The following is a 24246-nucleotide window of genomic DNA, read 5'->3' on the forward strand; positions in this document are numbered from 1 at the left end:
ATTAAAGGTATGAACGGATGCAATACGCATCGGAAAAACATACCCCAATCCATTCCATGATAGATTCCATTGCCTCTTGAGTGAGTGATGGACACGAGATAGGATGGATGCATGACTTCATGAGGTTTGCGCCACCCTACAACCCACCATTTGTGCAAAAACGGGTAAATCGAGACTAATCACACCACATGATCTTTTTTCACCGTTCCACAACCCCGTCTGGAATCTTTCGACTTTTTATAGAACGAAGTGGCTTTGATCCAAACACTCGTCTACCAAATCCCAACTTCTGCAATTCCCCTTGTAGAGTTCGGTTGGATTTGATAAGAAGCTCCAGAAAAGCGTAGAGTATTACCAAGGAACCCAAAGATTTCTAATTTTTTCGCCAGTGAGTGTGGTAGTTACTGTTAAGGAATAATGAATTAAAAGAACACAGAGCCCAGAATGACAACAGTTACAGTGAGTGAAGGACAGAAAAGTAATTTAATATAAAAACAGACAGAAAGAGCGAAGTACCTTCCATATTACTTTTACGGACTGTGATCCATTTGGAATTGCTTTTACTTTTTGCGGAGGTCCTCCGGGAGCTTTTAAGAAACAAGAAAAAACAGAAGAGATCATTAATTTTATTTGTCTTGGTTTGCTTCACAGAAGCTACTGGGTGCGCTAATGAAACTGAAACACTAAAAGTGGTAAATTCTCTGTTATTAATTAAGAAGGAGAACCAAAGTTTAATTAAACGGATTGTGATATCAAATCAGAACTTAAATCACAGTTTTAGTGCCCTGAGAGTCTACTAACTTATATTTTTTAAGACGTTTATATACTTAAGGGGGAAAAAAATAAATACCAACTTACCTTCCTCATCTGTGCGAGCATTTATCACTGCAGTTGGAGCGCTGGCACCCAAAGTGTTAAATGCGAGTACCCGACAATGGTAAACTGTAACTGGCTGAAGACGAACAATTGCAGCACTGGTTTCAGACCCGGGTACAGTAATATTAGCCATCTTCGAATGCCACCTTTCTGAAAGAAAAAAAATTACGCGAAATTTAAAAGAAAAAATGTTTTTAATCAAGACATTATCGATTTTGTTTCACTACACTACTCCCCGGTGGAATTTTTTAGAAAATAAACAGAAATACTTCTTTTATCTGTTTTTTTTTGTTGGTGAGGAAGTAGCTTATCTGTCACGGACTCGACTTAATTCTTATACGAGGGTTATGCCCTTGTAATTGGTCTTCAAAAAGACAAGGATGGAAAATCCAATTATATTTTGAGTGATACTTCAAATTATTTTCTCACGCTGAGCCTCCAAAGGGCAATTTTATTGGATTTTTTTATTCTTCTCAGAAGACTTATCTCTTTGAAACTCCACAAATAACCCCTACAAACAAATGATTCAATTTATTTACAAGAGACATCACTCCAGTCTCGCATCCGTAGAGAGGCACTTTTTATTGGCACGAGTGGATTAACCACAATTAATGAAAGATTTTTGGAGGACACACAGAGAGACGCGTTTGTCAGAAAAAAAGGGTTCCGAGTGTGTCTCTGAATTACAGTTTTTACTGTCCTCCTAAACGCATCTTCCCGGAGAGAGGATGAGTACAATTGGCTCCTTTCCCATTAATCTTTCACATTCTATTAATGAAAGTGGAAGACGTGCTGTTAGGCTAGGACACGATGCACATTTGTCATCTCCTCTGACATCTAATTAAAAATAAAGACATCTGTTTCCAGAGTACCGAATGGCTGCGTACTGAAAGGTCACGATGTAAATGAAGTTGGCGCACAGAATGCACTCGCTTACTTTTCAAAGTTTTTGTACAAACGGAATGGTAATTGAAGAAATAAATTTTATTGTTCACTAGAGTTTTGTGCGCAGTGGTTGTAATTGTTATAAATGATTAATACTATTTTATAGACAATCGGTTTTAAACATTTGGATCTCAGTCAGCGTACCCTTAACACTGTATTTGTTAACACATTCTTTCCGTGATACACTCAGTATTCACTGAATTAGGACCAACCCAGCTGGTAATTTGCATCTGGTCGTGCAAGTCAAAGTTGTTCTGAGGTCTATTTTCAGTTTGCTGGATGAAAAACCATGTGACCCTCGCTTGAGCCCGATTAACTCAACCAAGTTGTGAAAAATGTCCATAAAAATCCCTTACGTCATCGACGAGACTCAGGTCTTTTCCACCCAGTGTGGGAAGGGCGGCGATCCTACCAACTGTAGTACCCATGAGGGCTCAAGTCAAAGTGATAAAGTAGCAGTTATGAGATGTAGTAAAGGTATCACGCAGTTTTAAAAGTTCCCATATCGGAAACAGCACATTTTGTCGGTTGGCAGTCCATTGTGGTTAAGATGTACAAGAATGGTGTCACACTGGGCAATCCTCCTCCCAACAACAGGACTGTAACGGATTACGCAAGGTTTCACAGTAGATGATCCAATAGACCACTCCTCACCACTGATCATCGTCGACGGGGATTGCTGTGGAGTCAACAACACTCTGGTTGGCACTACAGAACTGGAAATGAGTGTGCTAGTCAGATGAGTCCAGATACCTGGTGCAACACGCCAACAGACGACGTCGTGTGTGGCGCAAGCAACACGAATCCATGGACCCATGGTGTCCACTGTCTAGGTTGATGGTGGTGGTTGCTTAATAAGGGGCATTTTTTTCTGACAAGAACTAGGACCAGTGGTGCGTATAGACCAGAGTTTCAGTGGTGAGATCTACCAGCAGTTCTTAGGAGACCATGTGCTCCCTGCTATGTTGCATTTTTTCCCTGACAGAAACGGGATTTTCCAACACGATAAAGCGTTCAATCATCGGCACGTACTGTGCACGGGTGATTCAAGAAACGTAGTGAAGTTATCACCCATCTTGATTGGCCTCAAAATATTCGCCTAAGCTCAATCAAATTGAACACCTATGGGATGTTTTGGAGTGGGAAGTGAGGCGTATTGACAAGCAAACGTCATCTATTCCGATATTGTGTAGAGCCTTGCAGGCGGCATGGCTGCAGATCCCTACAGACGCCTTCAGATATCTAATGGAGTTAAAGCCTAAGCTAATAGCAGCTGTTGTCAGCGCGAAAGATGGTCCAACACAAAATTATCTAGGTGGTCATTATTTAGTGGTCACTTAGTTTAAATTTATAAACGTTGGCAAAAACACTGAATGCACGCACGGTGTGGTGACTATTTTTTATGTTTATATATGTTCAAATGAATTTTTTTCCGAAGTGGTATCATTGACATTGAAGGACCAACTGCAACTTCTGAAATCTTTCGTGATAGGCTTCTTTTAAAATGGGTCCTGTGTCGCGTTTGGAACAATTTCCTCAGTTGTTGAAAATCTGCGATCTTTTAAGAAGGTGGGAGCTTAAGAAACGAAACAAAATCATAGGGGGCTAAATCCGATGAGTATAGCGGATGGCTGAAGTACAGTGGTAGTGTGCTCCGCAAGGAGTTCTAATGGAAAGTGCAGAGTATCCAGCGTTATTGTGGTGATTTAAGGGCCAATCCTGAAACTTTTCTGTTTTCTACCAATAGCTCTACCCAATCGCTGTATGACCATTTTTCCGTATGCAATATTTGCTGTTTGATTACCAGCGACGAATTCACAATGAACTCAATTGCCATTAAGTCAAGAAATGCAATAAGTATGATCTTCACGCCTTTGATGGAGATTCCTTTGCTCTTTGGAGAAGACAGAGTCTTACATTGCGAGGAGCCTTTGTTTCTGATCCATAGCTATACACCCACGATTCTCTTCACCAGTAATGATGAAAGAAACAACGTGTTGGTAAGCAGCAGCATTTGATGGTCTTGAAATGGAAGGCTTCGCAACTCTCTGTGATCATTAGTGATGATGCGAAACAAAGTTTTCTAAAATGCGTCTCGTTCCCAAATCCTGTATTAAAATTGATAAGAAATATCAATCTCACTAGCAACTTCGTCGATAGTTAAACATCGATCACTCCTGGTCAGATCATTAGTTTCTGAAGCCGAAGGGTGGTCAGAGGATGATGAAAAGCCTCCGAACGACACATGGCATATTCGAAAGATTTCATGAGAACATTTCGTGGATTTGTGGTTAATTTTTCCCAACTTTCAAACAAACTTCGGTAAATTTGATTTCAGACTGACTGCAGATAAACAGGCTATTTATGTACTTTGGGTGGATGAGTAATTTGGGTGGATGACAAGTCCGAACTCACACCATAATAACAAAATCAGTGTTCGAAAGTTTTGATCGCATTTTGTACTTTCTGCAATATAAAGGTGGTTGCTTGTTTGTTATAGGGTTTTAGGTGTATCAGAAACTTATTGCACCATATATAATGTCTGTAAAAATTTCTTGTGTTCTGTGGTCGAATTTGCTGTTTGCTGGACGAAAAACCCGAGTTTACAGGAGAAAAACCATGTTACCCCTTCTGAGACCGGCTAACTCAACCACGCTGCGAACAAGGTCCATAAAAAGCGCAAATTTCACCAATAGGGTTTCATAGTACTCAGAAAAAATGAACCATCTCATGCGACGCACCAAACCCAGGACATGTGTCAACAGGATTTTGACCAGCCATCATATGTGTGTATCTTTCTCCGTTGACTTCAATTTTCTCGGAAGTTTAAAGAATTATATTCACAGCAAGTGGTTTCCAAAGACTATAGCGAAATATGCGTTTTTTTCTAAACTTGGGTCACTGGTCAAAAAATTAGAAACCTTTATTTGGTATCTAGTAGGGCCACCAAGCTATTTTATTTCAACCTTTCCATAACGCAGTTTCGTTTATGTGGCGCTCCTGAGGACACTCTTGAGGTCACTCATTGCGAAAGACACTGCTTCTACCAACCAATAACCTACAATCTACATTAACTGCAGGTAGAACAAGCTTTGACTGAAAGAACTTTCGAACGATTACCATACTGGCCTTTTGCAGAGTTCTGTGTCATCACAGTGTACCACGGCGTTGTTGAACTAAAGTTCTATATGTACTACACCTTGCTGAAAGATGGCCTGTCTTCAGCAGGACGGGTCAACTAAAAAACCGCAGGATGTGTACAGGAATTTGCCATCATAGCATGTGACAACTTACATTTGCATACCATATTTAATTATCTGCTGACAGCAATTGAAAAAAGTTCTAATTTTTTGGTTAAAGGGTGTAGATTCTTGATTAACCCTAATTTCAGAACAGAAATTATGAGTCAGGGAGGTTATCTAGCAAGTTTATTAAGGCATCCAGAAAAGATATTAAGGGGTTTTTTTCTGTAGGTATAACCCAAAAGCATTGAACAGTCATAGATGACGACAATATTTTTCCTCGGCAGTGTATATACAATTGAAGTCAGAGCAACCCAGTTGCATCTCTCTCTGTCTCTTTCAAAAGACAGTCCAAAAACAAGCGATAGTTCATTGGAGATGAAAAAGATAAGTCCGGAGCGACATAAAGATAATTAAAGAAAATCAGCGATGAATTAATGAACTTGCGCGAAAGATAGTAACGAAGCGCGAGCGTTACTGTGTGGCACCCCTGCGAAAGAAACGTGCAAGATGGATAGATTAAGTTGAAAGGGCGAGGGAAGTAAGAAAGAGTTAATTAAGTAATGTTTAGAGTTAAGATGGGGAGAACAAGTTCCACTTTAAAACTTAATTTTTGATCTCTCATTATGAAAATTTTTTTTTTCTTTAATTTCTTACGTAAACTTACACTAAATTACAATTTCATTTTCAACTACCGCATATCAGCCACTGGTAAAACGTATATAAAAATTAATTTCGTGTATTCTCTTTCTTTCTTATATTTTAAAAATTATACAAAATTAAACAAAACGTTTTATAAAAATAAAATAAATATAATAGTTTAAAGAATATTTTATATTTAATTTATTTCTATCTTTATTAAAAATAAATGTAGACTGGTGACAATGAAGAAAAGCCTTTGACTGCAATCTTTTCGTACAAGGCGCATCAATATATCTTCCAAACCAAAGCCAACGGCTAATGACTTTGGCGCCTTGTCTTTTACATTAGTTAAGTAATTAGCCTTCATTGATTGTTGACAGTAATGATTTTTCCACTGCAACTAATTGCACCAAAATGTAAGGTTAATGATGTCTGGACGATGTGATTTGGACATTACACCGTACTGGAAAGGAAATTAATTTCTTTTTATAAAGATGTACCATCTTACTGGATCTGTATTAATGCTTCCTTCCTATTCTAGAATAATTTATTGTCAGTCTCTTAAGGGATAAAAAAGGAACAATAAGTTCGTTAACCGAGTTAGTGATCTCGTTTCAAAAGGATATAAACTCAATTCTTTGAAGGAAAAAAATACCAGAAAGCCAATATTTATTGCAAGGGTAAAGAAAGTTCTCTGTAGCTGTCTCTACTTAATTATACATCTAGTTTTCAATTATTGCCACTTTATTGAAATATTTATGAGTGGAAACAGTTACGTATCATCGCAGGTTATTAGGCAAAGACAATTATTTAAAATCTATTGGATTAAGTTTACTTTTTTTACCACGATATTTCACTTTAATTGTGTCGTACAAAATTAAGACATATTTTAAATTATTTTTACAGAACAGTGTTTAATTAAAGTTTGGTGAAATTATAACAAGAATTAATGTTTAATCCTGTTATCTCCGAGAAAAAAAGCGAAAAAAAAGTTCTTTAAATAATGCAGGTTTTTTCAAATTTATTTAAAAATGGAAGCACGAGACCAAAACACGCCTGACAAAATATCAAAGCGCCTTTACTTGGTCCAGATTCATAAAAAAAGGCTGTTTTAAATGAATTAAATTATATTAACGCTTAACAAGTTGTGTTTTATTCTTATTTTTCATTTGTATTGGTATATTCCTATTGGAAATCTCATCTGAACTTGTGTACCACATAACACCAGATCAAAAACCCACAAAGAGTTGTCAATTGAATATTTGCATCGTGTTCAAGCAGATCCAGCAAATCTCCTTGCAAGGACCATGGAAGAAGTCCAAAGAGTGGAAACGCAGCTCTTCACTCCTCCAAAGTAAGCCAAGTTGATTCATTCTGCTAGCAAGGTGATGGCTTCGGATTTTTGGGATACCGATGGAGTGATCCTAGTGGATTATCTTTAGAAAATCCACAAGGGCATATTACGCAGTCTTTGTTATGTGCTTTATTGAAACATCCAAGAAAAATTCAGCAAATGAGTTCTGTTCCATCAAGACAACGCGGCAGCTTACAATTCTGTCATTGTGAATGCTGCACTGAATGCGTGAAGCTTTGAAATCTTGGACCACATACCATTTTCACTAGATCTAGCACCATCGGACTTTCACCTCTTTCATAATTTGGAAAAAATACCTGGCTAGCAGCCTCCCACCGACAGTGACGTCATTGCTGCAGTGGATGCATTTCTGGAGCCCCAAGAGAAAACTTTCTTCGCAGCTGGAATCAACGCATTGCAGCATGTGGCAAAAGTATATTGGCTCCAAAGGGGCTATGTTTAATAATAACATATTATCAGACTCCTCATATAAACCCTTCATACTGAGGCTACAAACGCCCCTTGTGCAATATAGACTCGATGTCTAAGTCATCTTAAACAAAAAAAGAGAAAAAGTTAAACCTATTTCGAAACAGCTAGTATATTTTGGCATTTTCGAAAGTTTTCTTATTCTCTCATGTGGCTCTAGCCAGACAGATTTAAAATTGCCCAATAACTGCAGCAGTCATAATGCTCACGACAGAAAGAACTTTACCCTTTACGACAAGTTTCTTTGATATTGCGCTACTTTTAGGCACTTTTAAAATTGGCATCGACTTAAGGTTAATTTGTTATTTTTATTTATTTATTTATTTTTAAAGCAGAGTAACCGCTACGACATTCTGTTTCGGGACTTTAGTGTTTCCTTATTATCTTTAGAGACAAGGTGACCTCTAAAGACCACTCTATTAAGCATCAGCTAAAATAAATAAATAAAAAAAATATACAAAATAATAAATAAATAAAATAAGTATGTTAACTTCCAAAGTTTAGTTTTATTCAAAAATACATTTATTAATAACCACAATATTTAATTTTTTTTTAAAATATTTTAATTTAATGAACTTTTATTTAAAATTGCTAAAAATATTTGCATTTTTCTAAATACACCATATTATTTTAGTTAATTTTCAAATGAGTTGGATGCGTTGCGATTAACGATTTTTTATTCAATTTTACGATCACCGATTCTACGTTTTTCGCAATCCCAATGAAAATCTGATAAATCGCGAATTAATTTTTATATCCTAAGGCACCTGTTCCGTCTCTCTGTTTTTTAATCAAGAGAGAAAAAATGTCCGACAAACACTTCGATTTTCAAAGGGACCTAGCGACACGTGCCCAGTTTCCTAATAATAGCATTTCATCAAGGACCACTACAGTGCAGTACCGTAACCTCGAAGGCCTTCATTCCGATAACAAGATATCTGTGGTATCGACACGTCAGATCGATAGTCAATGATCTGCGACCGCCCAAGGGACCTTTGCCGAGTCCATACCTTTGAGGGCAAGGTAATTAAAGGCCATCTGGTGAGGTTTGTTTTAGCCATGTGAATAAAATGTTTAATATTATATTATATTAACGAAAAAACTTCATAAATGATTATCATTAGTTTTATTTCCAAAAATAGCAGCGAATAATTTGCATCCTGGGAAAATATGCGGGTAAATACGGTATATCGCAGAACACGCATTTGAATTTTTTTTAAATATCTGCAGAAGTAATGTATCCTTTTACACGCTTAAACTATGTTGTTTCTTTTATTTACTAAGATATCTATTATTTGAACGGAATGTTTTAAAAATAAATCAAAGTCTTACCTCCATCTTCTTTGTATTGTACGATGTATTGCGTAATGGGGCTGTTTCCACTGTAGGGTGCAGTCCATTGAACTTTAAGGCTCCTGCTTGATATTTCTGCTATGCGAACATCTTGAGGGCTGTCAGGGGGTTCTGCGCGATAGTTAAAATGTGTAAAAATTCGCATTCTGAATAAATCAAGACACGTATGAGCAGTGGAATAGAACGCAACCGAGAAAAGCAAAGTCATTATTATTTTACCTTGCATAATTAGCTGTAGGTTGGTGTCGTCGTGACCAAATGCATTGGAAGCCACACAAGTAAATAAAGCAGAATCTCTCCTGTCCGCCCTGTGAATGATAATTTCGGAGGTCACACCTTTGGACAAAACCGTCTCCAGCAGCTCATACCTAAAGGAGAAAATCGTAATTAGGTACCCTTGAATTATTCGCTTCATTCAGAAATGTAATGGAACATCTTAAACTGTGTTATGTCGACTGATTTGTTTTTTAAGGTACCTTGCATCTGACTGTGGGTCAAACGGCTGCTTGTCTTTCAACCACACTACGGAGATAGGTCGATCACCGAGAGCTTCGCATTTCAGTCTAGCATCGTGACCTTTCCGAACTGTTTCTGCGCGGAATTTTGTCCTGAAGTGAGCAGCAACTGGAAGAAAGAAAAACAAAAGAAATTACCTCTTTTGCAGATTGATTTTTTTTAATTGGAGCAGAAATGGAATTAATCTACTAGGGAAGAATATAAAATAATAAATAAAAACACACCATACTATATACATACCTGCCACCTTTTAGAAATTGGAACCCGGAAGATTTCAACAAATGGATTAATAGATGTTGACATGCAAAGAGTAAGGATTCCATCAGCATTGATTCCCTCAATCCATTTAAAGCCTTAAGCATTTCACTCAGATATCCACGAATTAGGTACCTAGGTTCCTGACGCTGCAATTTTCCAAAACCGAAGTGTTCCTTCGTAAGAGTACCTTCTTGTGTCCTTGTTGCTCCCTTCTGCACCCCTTCCAATAGACCCAATCCTTTCTGAAATGAAGCTTCAGACCTGTATGCAGTACCCAAGATGTGGCCCAACCATTATCTTATACAATTGGATAATCATCTCCTCGTCCCTGTTGACAAAATTCCATTGAAAAAAACCGACCAGTTATCTGACAGTCTGTCTGTGAACTGCTCAAAGAACTTCACATCGTACATAGAATTACCCTTAAATCTCTTTCGTTCTCCACTACCTTCAGTGCAGTTCTACCTAAATGGTATGCTATTTTAGGAGTAAGTAAAGTGCAGTCATTATCAACCCACTGCAGGATGGAAGCCTCCTCAACAATTCATGCTGAGGGAAATGGACCATAATCTGCCACGCTGGTCCAGTGCGGGTTGGCAGATCGACCGTATTCAGCAGTCAGGGGCTTGAACCCCGGTCTACTCAAAGAGTGTGCTACTGCACTCCCGCTCCTGCCCACTCGGCTACGGAGGCCGTACTGTCCTGTTAAACCTGAATTGCCATTTCTCAGTCCATTTGCGAAATTTCTCTAGATCTTTCTGGAGCAGCATACCCCGATTACTGTCATTAAACACCATGGCCACCTTGGCATCATCATTAAATTTGATATGCCCATATCAATATCGTTAATATATAGACTATTAAAAAGAAATCAGTCCATGAAGAGCAGTGGCCATTAATAACCAGACTGCCACTCAACCATTTCCATAGAAGTAATGGGATTACTCCCAATAACACACAAATCCAATGTCTATAGAAGTATCAACTGGAAATCGGAGAACTTTAAATATTTTTATGTTGGAGTTTTAGATTACATATTCTTCTCTCCCGGGAAAGATTAATCCAGGGGCTACCACATATATTTAATGTCTATTATTATTATTAATAATATAAATGTTTTAATAAAATTATTATTATTATTATTACAGCAGGCCCTCGATTTAACGGACTAATTGAGGGAAGGGGTGTCCACTATTGCCGAAACTCCGTTAAATCGAATGTATTTTAAAAACATATATTAATAACGAACTTACAATGTACAGGATGTATTAAAATGTTATTATAATGTATAAGTATGAATAAAATATTATTATTTTATTATTAAATATGTTCTAAATAGGACAGGAATTTTTTGTCCGTTAAATAGGGGTCCCGTGGGCTTTATTTGCTTGTTAAATAGAAAACATCTCTTCTATATTCAGAGAATGAAGTTATAACTTTCACCTCATGATAAGCATAAATTAGCTTTGTTTTCTTTCTTAAAATTCTGTTTTATTTTGATTGTGCTCTTATTGATATTTCAACATCACGGAATTAATGTAAACTTAGTTGATATGAGGTTCAGTTTTGTTGCCATTAGTTTCAAGGACTCAAAAAATTCCTTTGAGATAAGATGTTATGAACTCTGGACAATGACATCCGTAGTTTGACGTCTTTAATTATGATATTCTGATAAAATATCGGAGCAACCAAAATAAATAAAACTATTTATTAGCAGTTTATCGTTTTATTCGTTCAAAAATCAAAATAGTATGCGAGCATTTTATTGGAAACAGCATCCGTATGACCTTCAAAATAAATATTTAAAATGCTTTTCCTTAACTGGAAAAGTCATTTAGTATCAAACAAGCGAACATAAACAGGTCATTAATATAAAATGAATGTTTTCTTTTATTGTTCAAAGTATAAAGTATGAATTTTGTTTTCGATTGCGCTTTTTTAACGCTGTTAAGATTTTACTTAGAAAAGTGAGGCGAAAACAAAAGCCAAATGAAAGATAGAGAGAGAAAATATAGATAGAGAGAGAACATAGATAAACAGATAGATAGAGAAAGCGATGGAGGGAGAAAGAAGAGGCAGAGAAAATCTCCTGAAACACGCGTCATTGGAATCATTCGTATCTAGTAAGCTTTCTTTTCTGGTGTCTAACACGGTTATTACTCACCATTCACTGCTACTTTTATGACCTTGCTCAGTCCTTGGCCAATCCCGTTAGACGCTTGACACATATAAAAACCCGCATCTCTGTCATCGGCGTTTAAAATGGACAACGATCCATTCTCGAACACGTGCAACCGGGAATTACTGCTGACGGCTCTGAATTCTGATGGAAGATCACCTGGAAAGAAAACAATTTTATCTACACTTCGACTCTAATACGATTTGGACTGTTTTACTACCGAACTAGAAAATATTTTCATGGCTTAAATAAAGGTAAGGAAAACCACATAGAATCGAATCAGAAATTCAACATCATATACTCGCATTTCACAGTTTTACTTATGAATTATTTCTGGTCTCTGAACAGATTCAGTATGCTCAAATGGAACACAACATAATCGGCCGAACATAAAAGAAACAGATGAAGAGAGAGAGAGAGAGAGAGAGAGAGAGAGAGAGAGAGAGAGCGGACATCTATAGAAATGTTTTGAAGGCAAGTTCAAAGTAGGGCAGGAGTTACAAAATCCTAAGATCCTTAATCCGACTCCAAAATCTTAAACTTACCATTCTTCAAAAATTTATAGCTATGGTAACTCAGCTTGCGACTGTCCTGCCATCATCGTGTCAACAGCTATTCATTCCCCACCACCCTTAAATCTTCCAAACGTTTACCTTGAATTCTATAGAAATAGAAATCCGAATGAACTGCGTGCCTGTACAAGTTTAGATAAGAAATGAGTGGCGTTGTTGCTGAACTTTTATTGTCAGCCTGATTTGCATATTCCGGAGCAGAAATCATAAATCGACATCATATATTGGATTTATTGTATCTTAAGAGAAAATTTTAAAATTTATGCTCTCTGGAATTGCGCTTAAAAGCATGATTTGCGACTTAGCATTGGGGCACCAGTATAATTGCAGAAAGATAAGCTTTAAAAACAGATAAAAAAAATACCAACCAAAAATAGAATTGTCGGAGAAACAGAGACACCTGGAAAGATAGATGGAAAGATTGATAAACCAAATTAAAACCATCTATAAAGTTAAAGAAAATTTATATTTCTGTCAACCATCTCTTTAAAGAAATGCTATCTTTACGAATGTGGACATTACCACTCTCTAATAAAAGTCTTGTCAGCTCCGGTACTAAATTCCAAGTTCAATTAAGCTGGTTTAACGCCACCTGGCGTCACGTCAGTAACTCAATGTTTATTTTGCGATAATATAGAGGAGCAATAGCAACCACATTGCCTGTGTCTTATTTTACCGATAACAGGTGGCAATGGCAGCTTAAACGTCTGCTCGCGAGAAATAGCTGGAGCGCAGTTTCTTCTTTCTTTTTTTTTTTTTTTAGTCCATGTCACCGACACTCCAAACAGGCTGCTCTCGACTCTGACAGCTCCCCCTAGCTCTCAGCGGTCATTTACCGCACTTCATCCTTTCTAAGCATCTCTCCGATAGAGTACGGAGGTAAAAAAAGGAAAGAAGAAAAAATTGCGCCTAAAAAAAAAATAGAAAAACTCTTCAACGTAACTGAACTCCACTAAAAATGTACTTCTATCCACTGCAGCTGTAATCACAAACCCAACGACAGCCTCCTAGCAAATGCACCAAAATAAGAAACCTAAAGAAAGCCAGCAGGATTCTGAACAGCTTTGAAGTTGATGGACACATAATAGAAATCTCTACTCCACAGATTTTAACGTCAGCACAAGGCATTAATATCATATAAGAAATGCTACCCAAGCAGGGATCCTGATCATCCTTTATGGGAACAGTTTTTATTTCGATGTACAAACCTCTTTGAATTCTTGTAGAATGCATTTCATTAATTGTCAATATTCATTCATTCTCAGAATAATTTATAACAAACTGACTAATGAATTCATTCCAGACAGAGAAATTTTATCAGTTTCCTTTATTCATATTGGATTCAGCCACAGGCTATGTAATTTAACAATTAGGATTACTGCTTATTGGATTATGAGAAATAATGCTGAAATCGCAAATCTGAACTATTATGTTATAAATCAGCACTATTGTCCTATTCTGGTGTTCTAATATTTCCAAGAACACCTTGGCAATTCGCAATTAATTCTGATTATTAATTATTAGTGGGTAATGGTGTTCGGTAAATCCAATTTAAAATTTACTGCAAGTCCCATTACGAGGCATTCTGCTCTATACATGAACCAATTATACTAAGTTCGAACACGGTCTAATTTATGAGAATACGAGTAATCCGGCGAATATGTTTAATTTGATTCTTAAGTACAATTGCCAGTAATGGCTGACTAGTTAGTTCTGAAGATCCCCGCTAGAGGCGCCTTCAAATTAAATTATGCAGTAATTGTACGCATTTTATTAGGAAGATGTTGCCAGTTAAAAAAACAAAGTACTGTACTATAGTCTATACCAATGCCATGACGTCACTGCTTTTAACTTTAATTTATGAGAATATTACTAATTCGGCTAATATTTTAATTTTATTCGTAAGTATAATTGCCGATAATGGCTGACTAGTTCCGGTAATGCCCGCTAGAGGTGCCTGCAAATTTAAATTATACAGAGAGCATATTTTATTAGGTAGATGTTGCCAGTTAAAAAAAATATATAGTCTATAGTAGTATAAACACGTCACTGCTTGCTTTAACTTTATTTTCATTCATGTATTTTTTAAATTATGCCAATGTAAATTTTATAAAGAAATGTAAACTGAAATTTAAATTTAGTTTTCAAATTTTTGGCAAATTTTTTTAATATAATATTAAATAAATTTAAAATTTATCAAAACACCTTTCGCTGTTTTTCTAAATGTAAATTGGGCAGGAAACAAATTAGTAAGGTCACGTGATAGTGACGTCACTTCTCATATTACATCTTTTCGATATTTGACTACAGAACTAAGCTTAAATTGATTTAAAGAACTGTTTCTCTACCTTCTTTAGTCCATCTATCTGACAATCTAATTGTAATTATAAAATAACAATTAATTACACAAATTATTTAATTGTAAAAATATTATAATTCTTTACCTTCTGCTTTAGTCCATCTGACTTGTGGATATGGAAAGCCATCTACCTGACAATCTACCATCGCTTTTCTTCCTCGGATAACAAAGGTATCGGAAGGTTCCATCTTCCATCTTGGAGGAACTAACGCATGAAAAGAGGGTACACATAATTTAAAATATTAAACAAATTTGGTTTGAATGAAAGTCAAAGTACAAATGAAAGACACCCTGATCAATAGAAGTGTGCGAGATGTTTTATCTGAAATTATAAAACTAATGAATGTCTCTGGAAATGCAAACTATTTAGTAAAACAGATTTAGCAACAAAACCATTAATGTAAAAATTGCGGGAAGCTTAATGTGAGTTTGTTAAATCAAATTAGAAAAGACGAGGTAAATAGTTGATACTTCATAAACTGTTTTTGTCTTGCACTCCAGATTCAAATACAATTCATTAAATAAAGGTTCTGATTTTAAGAAATGAATCGCTGGGACCATTAGAAAAAGAAAAAGAATCTTTCTACAAAATGAACTAAGACAAACAGATTAGAAATGTTTCATTAGTTCTTTCCTTGTACGATGGGGCAGTTAGTATGGTAAGTTTTCCTATTTTTACACACGGCACACAATACAGAGGGTGTTCAGTTATTTGCAATACAAGGGACATTTTAAGAGTAAGGTACAAACAGCCATAAGTTAAAGTGCTTTACTGGAAAATGTACCAAATTTGCAACAGAGCAGAACATTTGTCAATGATAATCATCGATGATATTCTTGGGCAGAGGAGGGTGTCGTCATTATGGGCACCAAAACATTGATTAAACAACTCAAAAAGCCATGCGCATGGGATTCTCTTTAGAGCATCTCCTCTGATACGAAGCAAGCAGTAGAGCGTTCATGAACAAAATCATTACCGGTTATGAGGATCCATCAGTTGCACCAGAATGAAAAGTAGACGCTGCTATATGGAAATACACAATCTCCCCATTTAAAACAATTCAAAATAATCTAATGAGAGAACAATCAATTTTGGCAGCAGTTTTCTGGATTGCACAAGGTATCTTGTCCGTGGACTGTCTCGCACAAAGTGGTTATGGTGGCTGACCTTCTAAGTCATGTAAAAATGCATGGCTTAGAATTCCTTCAAAGCGAAAGAATTTTAATTCAGCCCTTGGTCCAGTTAGCCGGTCTCAGGAGATGACTGTACTGTCTTTTTACACTGGATACTGAGTCTTTTTGCCGTTTTTTTATACTGGAAACATGCAAACCGATCAAAGAATGCATGCAGTGTACAACCACAATATACTGACGCTTCATAGCCTTATTTTCTTTGGCAGAAAGAACAAGTAAACATCTCCCAAGGTGCAACACAATCAGTGCAATCCGTTATTGTCGTACATAGATTGATGGAACCTGTTTGCCAAAGGAGACTGGGAGAGATAGATTGTGTCATCATTCTCCCAGAAAATGCGACCCATCTGACAGGTCTAATAGTAGTTCCAAGGGTGTTGCAGCATCTCACATTAAGTCGGGACTTGGCGTTCTCTGACTTTTATCTATTTTGGCTCCTCAAACTGCATTTACGGGGATGGGGTTTGTGAATGATCTTATTGCGGTGGTAACGACTTCTGATTACTGACCTTTGCCCAGGAAGTTTTTGTGAAGGTTTCGACGCAGTGGTTTTCCTCTGGTGGTGGTGATTATCTAGAAAAGTAAATTCACGATGTTTGGGAATGCAAGCAAGAATCTGTGATAATGAAGGTGGTGCCTTTTTGGATCCTACCTGAGGAATAACTCTGGTGTGCATTTTTCTAAGATTACTTTTTTAATTAATAATGTTAAAACTGACAAATAAAATTGAATTAGGTAATTAACTTTTACATGTAAATAAATGGATCGCGTCTATAAAATAAACGGAGTCCATGAGCAATTTTCCTAAGATTAAAAATTAAATTGGAGCCTTTATTTGGCGATATCGCGAGGTACAATGGTCGATAGCAACAAGAGAATTGAGCAAAGGTGTTAAAGCTTATGTTATGATTCACCACTTCTAACAAACGTTATATGAGAAGATTTAGTTGTCCGCCTTTTCCTTTTGCTACATAATTCTTAAGCCGCTCACCCTGTAAAGATGTCATTTCCAGCGGCACGCACTCGTAGACCAAAAGGCATCCTTTATTATGATGAAGACGCTTGGAACACAATGAGACGTTGAGCGTATGCATACGCGAGTGTCTTTTTGAGCCCCGTATCAAACATAATAATACGAAAAATCAATAAATCCAGAATGAAATCAAGTCGCAAGTCGAACAAAGGAAAACTAGTTAGGAGACGCTACAAGTTTATTATGTGAACCCTGCCAAGCGTAGCCCTTGTCAAGCCGATCTCCAGCATACTTATTTGTCGGGCTTTTCGCCCGTTCGTAGCTCAAGGCACATAGACATATTTCAACGTGTGTTATCTGGTCTGGTTGTTAGCTCAGGAACACAAGGTAGCCTTCTCTATTGATTTATAATCCAATTACGGACCGACTTTAAACAGGCCTTGTTCTCCAACAGCGTCCCTGCTTTGCTTGAATGTTAGACATGCCTCTGCTCTGCCCATGGCCCGCTGATAAACACTCTAATAAATCGATTGCAGGCATCTACAAAAGTTGCATCAAGGACTAATGTGATTAACACACAAATTTCATATCCGCTATGTTGTCGTCATAGGGATATTTACACGCGAAGACTTCGACGAAATAACGTATCATCTAATTATAAGAGTGCCTAAGATACTTGCATCACCCATCCCTAATAATCTTGGATGCAAGTTGGGAAGAGTTGTAGATTTTTAATTCATAGATTTGCTTTATAAACTGAAAGATAAAATTGTGCAAGTCCTTTGTACATCAGTAATAACATCGTCACGAAAGATCTGAATGTTTTAAAACTTTTATTTGTGTTCTTTTGATGTGGGAAATTAAAAATTGTAAATTTATAGGTTGTAGATAATAAGCTCACAATTTTCAAAAATGCGTAGCTCATCCAAACCTAGATTTTTGATGTGATCACTGTTTATAAATAGGTCATTCAATTATTAATATATATTTTTAAATACTTATATGTATATTTTTAAATGCATGTCATAAAATACATCCTAAACTATACATATGCAAAGTGATATACAAAATAATTTCCAAAATTTAAAGTCTCCGGGAAGCTACTAGGCTTTTCATACCAACTAAGAAATAGTGTTCATGATTTAGGCCTAAATGGATGAACTAATGAGATATGTGGCAGAGAAGCAAAATGCATGGGATACATATAAATTAACAGGTGACACGGAAGCCTACGGAAGCCAGAAGAAAAACTGCAAAGAGTTCTTTACTTATGTAAACTCTAGAAGGAAGAGGATGAATCAGATTGGTCCAGTTAACATAGATGGTTCGACTGTTGATGATCCTGCTCAGGTGGCTAACAAACTAAATGAGTATTTTGCATCTACATTCACACATGAGGAGTTATTCATGGAGGGGAATGCCAGAGGTGTATTCAACTCTGGCAATAAGTTAGATAATCTTGTAATAACTGAGAGAAAAGTGGAGAGAAATTGTTGAAGATAAACACAAGAAAGGCACCTGGGGTGGATGGGATCTATCCAGTTATATTAAAGGAGGCAGCAAAGGAAGTAAGCAAACCCTTAGCCATAATTATGAGAGCTTCCTTGGACTCAGGGGAGGTTCCCACGGACTGGATATGTGCAAATGTATCCCCAATTCACAAAGGAGGATCAAAGGGAGATACAAGTAATTATACACCTGTTAGTTTAACTTCTGTTCCAGGGAAGTTAATGGAGGCACTGGTTAAAGAAGCATTGCAGGATCATCTAGACAAGCCTTCAGTTATAGCTCGGACACAGCATGGGTTTGTTAAGGGGAAGTCTTGTCTGACAAATTTGATTGGATACTATGATGTAGTCACAAAGGAACTGGATGCAAAGAATAATTTTGATATCATATATTTGGATCTTAGAAAAGCTTTTGATACTGTTGCACATAGAAGACTGCTGCACAAATTGGAGTAGTGTGGCATTGGAGGCAAATTGCTCCAATGGATAAACGGAAGGTTGAGTGGGAGAAGACAGAGAGTGGTAATCAATGGACATTGTTCTTCGTGGACTAATGTTATTAGTGGAGTCCCCCAGGGTTCAGTGTTAGGTCCATTATTGTTTTCAGTATTTCTTAATGATATTGATGATGGTATATCAAGCTTAATGTCCAAGTTTGCAGACGATACGAAGATTGACAGGGTTGTTAAGGACACTAATGACAGTATGCTGCTGCAACAGGATCTAGAAAAGTTGAGCAGATGGGCTGAGAGGTGACAAATGTAAAGTACTGCATGTGGGAAGCAGTAACCCAGAGTGACGTATCATGTGTGTGGTACTACACTGACAGTAGTAGAGAATGAAAAGGACCTGGTGATAATTATGCAGTCAGATATGAAGTTTTCCGAGCAGTGCAGACGGTCTGCAACAGTAGCTCATGGTGTCTTGTCAATGATATACAGGAAATTTCTTGCAGGGATACGGAGGTGATTATCCCCTTGTATAAGGCAATGGTCAGGCCAAACTTTGAGTATTGTATACTGATCTGAAGGCCTCATTTTAAGAAGGATGTAGAGCTGTTGGAACGAGTACAGAGAAGTGCAACAAGATTAGTGAATGGAACAAACGGATGCTCTTACGAAAAAAAGGCTTAAGATTTGCAAATTACATTGTCTCTAGACTAGGCACCTGCGAGGGGATCTGATTGAGGTGTTTAAAGCCTTGAATGATGTGAGCATGCTCAATGCTGATGGGATTCTTCCTGTTGTTCAAATAAGCACTTGGGGGAAGGGCATAAATTCAAATTGAGGAAATACAGTTGTCGAATAGATGTGGGGAAGTTTGCCTTTAGCCAGCGGGTGGTTGATTGCCTGAACAAACTTCCATCTGTCGTTGTAGAAGTTGATAGCTTAAACAGATTCAAGGCAGAACTATACAAACATTTGGAGCGAGTGGATGAGTGAAATTAGAAGATTTTTTTTGGCTGATTCTATATAAGCTTTCTTTCATGCATCATGTGCCTTTGCTAATCTTAATGCTAATGTCTCAAACTCAGCCAAACGTGGTTGAGTTAGTCGGTCTCCGGCGAGGGTTGCATGATTTTTCCTCCATAAAACTTGAATGTTTCATCCAGCAAACCTACCGAAGAATATGTGTAAATTCAGGTACAATACAATGATGCCTCACATCCTTGGTTGTTTTGGCGCTTAACACAAAGCTAACCTTGATGAGTGTAATGGGGGAATACCGAGCCAGAACTGACCTTTGCACTTGGGGGAGGGTGACCAAAAACATTTTCTGGAGTTGTCACTTCCGCTGGCTCTACGAAGAATAGGTCAACTTTTGTAGATTCTGGACCCACATTTAAACTGTTTAGTCCAAACATTTATATAGTATTTCAGAAAGGGCAGATCACCATATACAGCTCTAACGCATTTATGCATAACTTGTGGTCCATTCTCTTCTTGAGTCAAAAATTTGATGATGGCTTAAAGCTCCAATTTTGACATCCAACTGGCCCACCGCTAATACGATAACGACATTTATGAAAGTATAATAAAACTAGGTTTTTATATATACATTATATTTATAGTAGTCAATGCAGACTACACTGCTCGACAAACTTCATAGAACTGTACCCCATTTGTTAGGGCTTCAAGTGACATGTTCATGGCACCAATTTCGACGAGCTCTGCGGTGGTTTGGTGTTAATGAGACACAAACCGCTAGATTCCCTGCGTAGAGTGAGTCCACTTGAATTGAGCCTTCTAACAGTCCGTTTGGAAATGATTCCACTGTGGCCGCAGCAACCTCAAGAGACAGTTGATGACAGACCATCGTAGGGTTCTCTCTTGTTGTTAGCGCAAGATAGCGGTCTGTTTTTGGTTGATTTAGCCCGCCATCTAAAGACGATGACCTGCCATCGTGGGTACTGGAGATATGGCTATTCCATTGAGCAAGCCAAAACACGGAATGATGTGGTCGCAACCGGTGTTTTTATAGGCATGGATAATTTGTGTAAGGTGCAGCTCTCTAAGGTGGTAGATCGATTTCTATTGGATACTCGGAATTTGCATGCCAGGATGCCTATAATATCAAATATACGTCACTGCTCAAGAAAATATTAATGAAAAACATTTTGTTCTGTTAATTTTGTCGAGCAGTGTATAAACTTATTAACCCCCGCAGTTAGAAATTCTTAGGTTCACAACGTAAACAAAAGAACACATATTCAGAATGTTGTAGTGTTTCATTTAACACTGCCATTCACATTGTAAATTGAGGCGTTTCAAATTATCAGTACCATATATATTTCTAATTAAAATATTTTAATCAACTCACATAAATATTTAGTAGCATAATAATTAATTAATAGAACTACCAATAATCCAAAAATGTTTGCTATTTTATTTGAATAAACAGCGCACATATTTTGTTTTTATTTCATTTATAATTTTGGGATTATTATTAATTGTTATTATTTTGTTTCAAAGTCAAACATTCTCTCACACATTGAGTAGTCGAAGTGAAAAACAAGTTAGAAGAAAACAAGATTTAAAATATCACGAAATCTAGCAATCTACAAGAGCACTCTTGACGCATGCGCATACTCTCGAACCATGAATCTAGCTTTCAGACCAAGCCATACCATGAATTACCATTGTGGCAGTGTGCTTGACGATGCCTCCAGGATTTGTGGCCGTGCAAGTGTAATTTCCTCGATGTTCCGATCTGACAGATTCGAATACAAGCGTCGAAGAAAATGCGGTGACCTCTTGTTTGTGAACTCCGTAGCCATCCCGAAATGGTTGGTCGTTTTTGAACCATTTAATTTCTACTGGTGGGTCTCCCTTACTGACGGTACAAAGCAAATTAAACCTCTGGCCTTGGTGCAGTGACTTCGGAAATGCAAAAGGTTCTATCACTGGACGAACTGTCAAAGAAATGAAACGAAAAATATACTTTATTCAAAGAGGACTCTTTTCATTAAGTTCACCGTAAGATTATGAAAAAAAAAACCCAAAAACATACTTGTATCTTAAGCACAGTGATTACCTTCAGTTACCTCATCTTATTGTAATCAAATCTTATTTTAATCTGCATAATCTATTCTAATCTTTCTTTAAGCTTCTTAATGTATTCTAATCTCATATTAATCTATTCTAGTCTTACATTTATCTATTGTAATCTTATCCGACTCTTCACGATGCAATCTAATGTCATCTTAATCTTAGATTGAGTTAACTTAATTTTAAATTATTTTAATCTTCAGTCTTCTGTTTAAGTTATTCAGTTCAGCCCGTATTTTAATTCCGTATGCATATATCCAGTTATCTGTAATATTCTTAATTTATTTTAGTCTTTCCTTAATCTATTATAATCTCATGTTAACCAAGGATAATCCTATCTTAATCTTCTGAATCTATTCAAATCTCTCTTTTAATCTACTTAATCCATATTTGAATATTTCCTTAATCTTATTAATATATTCTAACTCACATTAATCTATTCTGATCTTATATTTATCTAGTCTAATCTTATCTGCCTCTTCCTGATGCATTCTAATGTTATCTTAATTTGGGGTTATCCCAATCTTCTGTTTCTGTTATTCAGTTCAATCCGCATTTTAAATATATATTCTAAATACGGATTGAACTGAATAACGTAAGTGTATATAGCAGTTATCTTTAATATTTTTAATTTATTTTAATATTGCCTTGATTTTCTTAATCTATCCTAATCGCACACTAATTATTAATATATTATAATATTCTGAATATATTCTAATCTTAATCTGTTTAATGTTTCTTTAATATATTCTAATCTCACATTAATCTATTCTAATCTAATCTTTATTTACTTTAATCTTATTTTGATGCAATCTAATGGTATTTTAATGTGGGCTTAACTTAATCTTAGATTATGTTAAATTTCAGTTATCCCAATCTTTTCTTTCAGTTATTCAGTTCAATCCATATTTTAAATATTTAAGCGTATACCCATTGTATTTAATATTCTTAATTTATTTTAATATTTCTTTGATTTTCTTAATGTATCCTAATATTACATTAATGTTCTTAATGTATTCTAAGCCTACATTAATCTCCATAATCTATTATAACCTCCATAATCTCTTCTAATCTTATGTTAATCCCCATAATCCATTCTAATCTTATCATACTCTTCTGAATCTATTCTTCTCCCTCTTTAATCTTCTTAATCTATTTTGGTGTATCTTAATGTTATTAATTGTTAATCTCAACTTAATCTGTACAATCGACTTTAAACTTCATTTAATCTTTTAATCTACATGTAATCTACCCACAATAATCTTAATCCGCCGCCATAATCCTCTCTTAATCTTCTTAATCCATTACATCCTTTCCATAATCTTCTTAATTCATTAAAATCTTCCACAATCTTCTTAATTCATTCTAATCTTACCTTAATCTACTGAATCCGTTTTAATGTTAGTTAACTCTGCATGATGCAATCATGAAGAGTCAACTAACGAGTCTTAATCTAGAATTGACTTAATCTTCTGTTTAAGTTATTGAGTAGCCTTAAGTTCTGTATTTTAAGTACTGTTTTAATCTTAAGTACTTATGCATATCTTTTAAGTACTTATCCAGTTCTCATAAATGACCTTACCCAGGACAGAAATATAAACACTGTTTTGGACTGATTGGCCTTCTTTGTTACGAGCTATACACAAGTATCTTCCTTCATCTGTGGCACGCTCAACGTCTTGAACAACCAGAGAACCATTAGGAAAAACTTTTTGTCTGTGATTGTATGGAAGGCGAAGTCCCTCTAGTGACAGAATCGAGAAAAAAAAAGAAAAAAATATAAGAAATTGTTCTTTTCTTTCAGTTACGATTCTACAAAAGAGAATAAAAACGCTACCATGATTTTAAATTTTATAAATCTGATTTTATAATTTTTTTTGAATTGTTCCACAGATTACAAGATTTACAGCGGTTTAACGTCTTGAACAAAAGGATAACAAGCAATTTTAATGAATACAGAACAGACAAAGTGGAGTTTTTGGTTCACCTCTCGTCTAAGAAACTTATCTATCATAATCTACGAGCTTCAAAAAAGTCTTAAATAAAATTAGTACGAAAATTAAGATTTCGTCTAGCTTTTTGTATACAATGTAACACGAGGAAGTAAACAAATCTCGTAGAAATTCAACGCGAGTACCACAACGTTCATTATTTATTCAAATATTAATTTTCTCTATTTCGTTTGAGTAACCTTAAGAGCAAATCTGAATTCCTCTTTCTACGAGCCAGTGTTTAAAC

The 24246-nt window shown here is 36.2% G+C and overlaps 1 protein-coding gene across 2 annotated transcripts in view; it reads right to left on the bottom strand.

The window, feature by feature from the left end:
• The window catches only part of LOC150077752 (cell adhesion molecule Dscam1-like), a 226303-nt gene that overhangs the window by 17881 nt on the left and 184176 nt on the right, over positions 1 to 24246 (bottom strand). For both annotated transcript variants that reach the window (XM_090384708.1, XM_090384707.1), the window contains exons 8-16: positions 23591 to 23752; positions 21588 to 21872; positions 14871 to 14990; positions 11840 to 12013; positions 9378 to 9525; positions 9121 to 9269; positions 8881 to 9012; positions 859 to 1026; positions 517 to 587 (exon numbers count right to left, since the gene is read on the bottom strand). In XM_090384708.1, coding sequence (XP_090240834.1) covers positions 517 to 587; positions 859 to 1026; positions 8881 to 9012; positions 9121 to 9269; positions 9378 to 9525; positions 11840 to 12013; positions 14871 to 14990; positions 21588 to 21872; positions 23591 to 23752 — 1409 coding nt within the window. The remainder of the gene's footprint in view (positions 1 to 516; positions 588 to 858; positions 1027 to 8880; positions 9013 to 9120; positions 9270 to 9377; positions 9526 to 11839; positions 12014 to 14870; positions 14991 to 21587; positions 21873 to 23590; positions 23753 to 24246) is intronic.

Source organism: Mastigoproctus giganteus, chromosome 11 (assembly GCF_048544385.1).
Source record: "Mastigoproctus giganteus isolate SK-2022 chromosome 11, ASM4854438v1, whole genome shotgun sequence".
NCBI lineage: Eukaryota > Metazoa > Arthropoda > Arachnida > Uropygi > Thelyphonidae > Mastigoproctus > Mastigoproctus giganteus.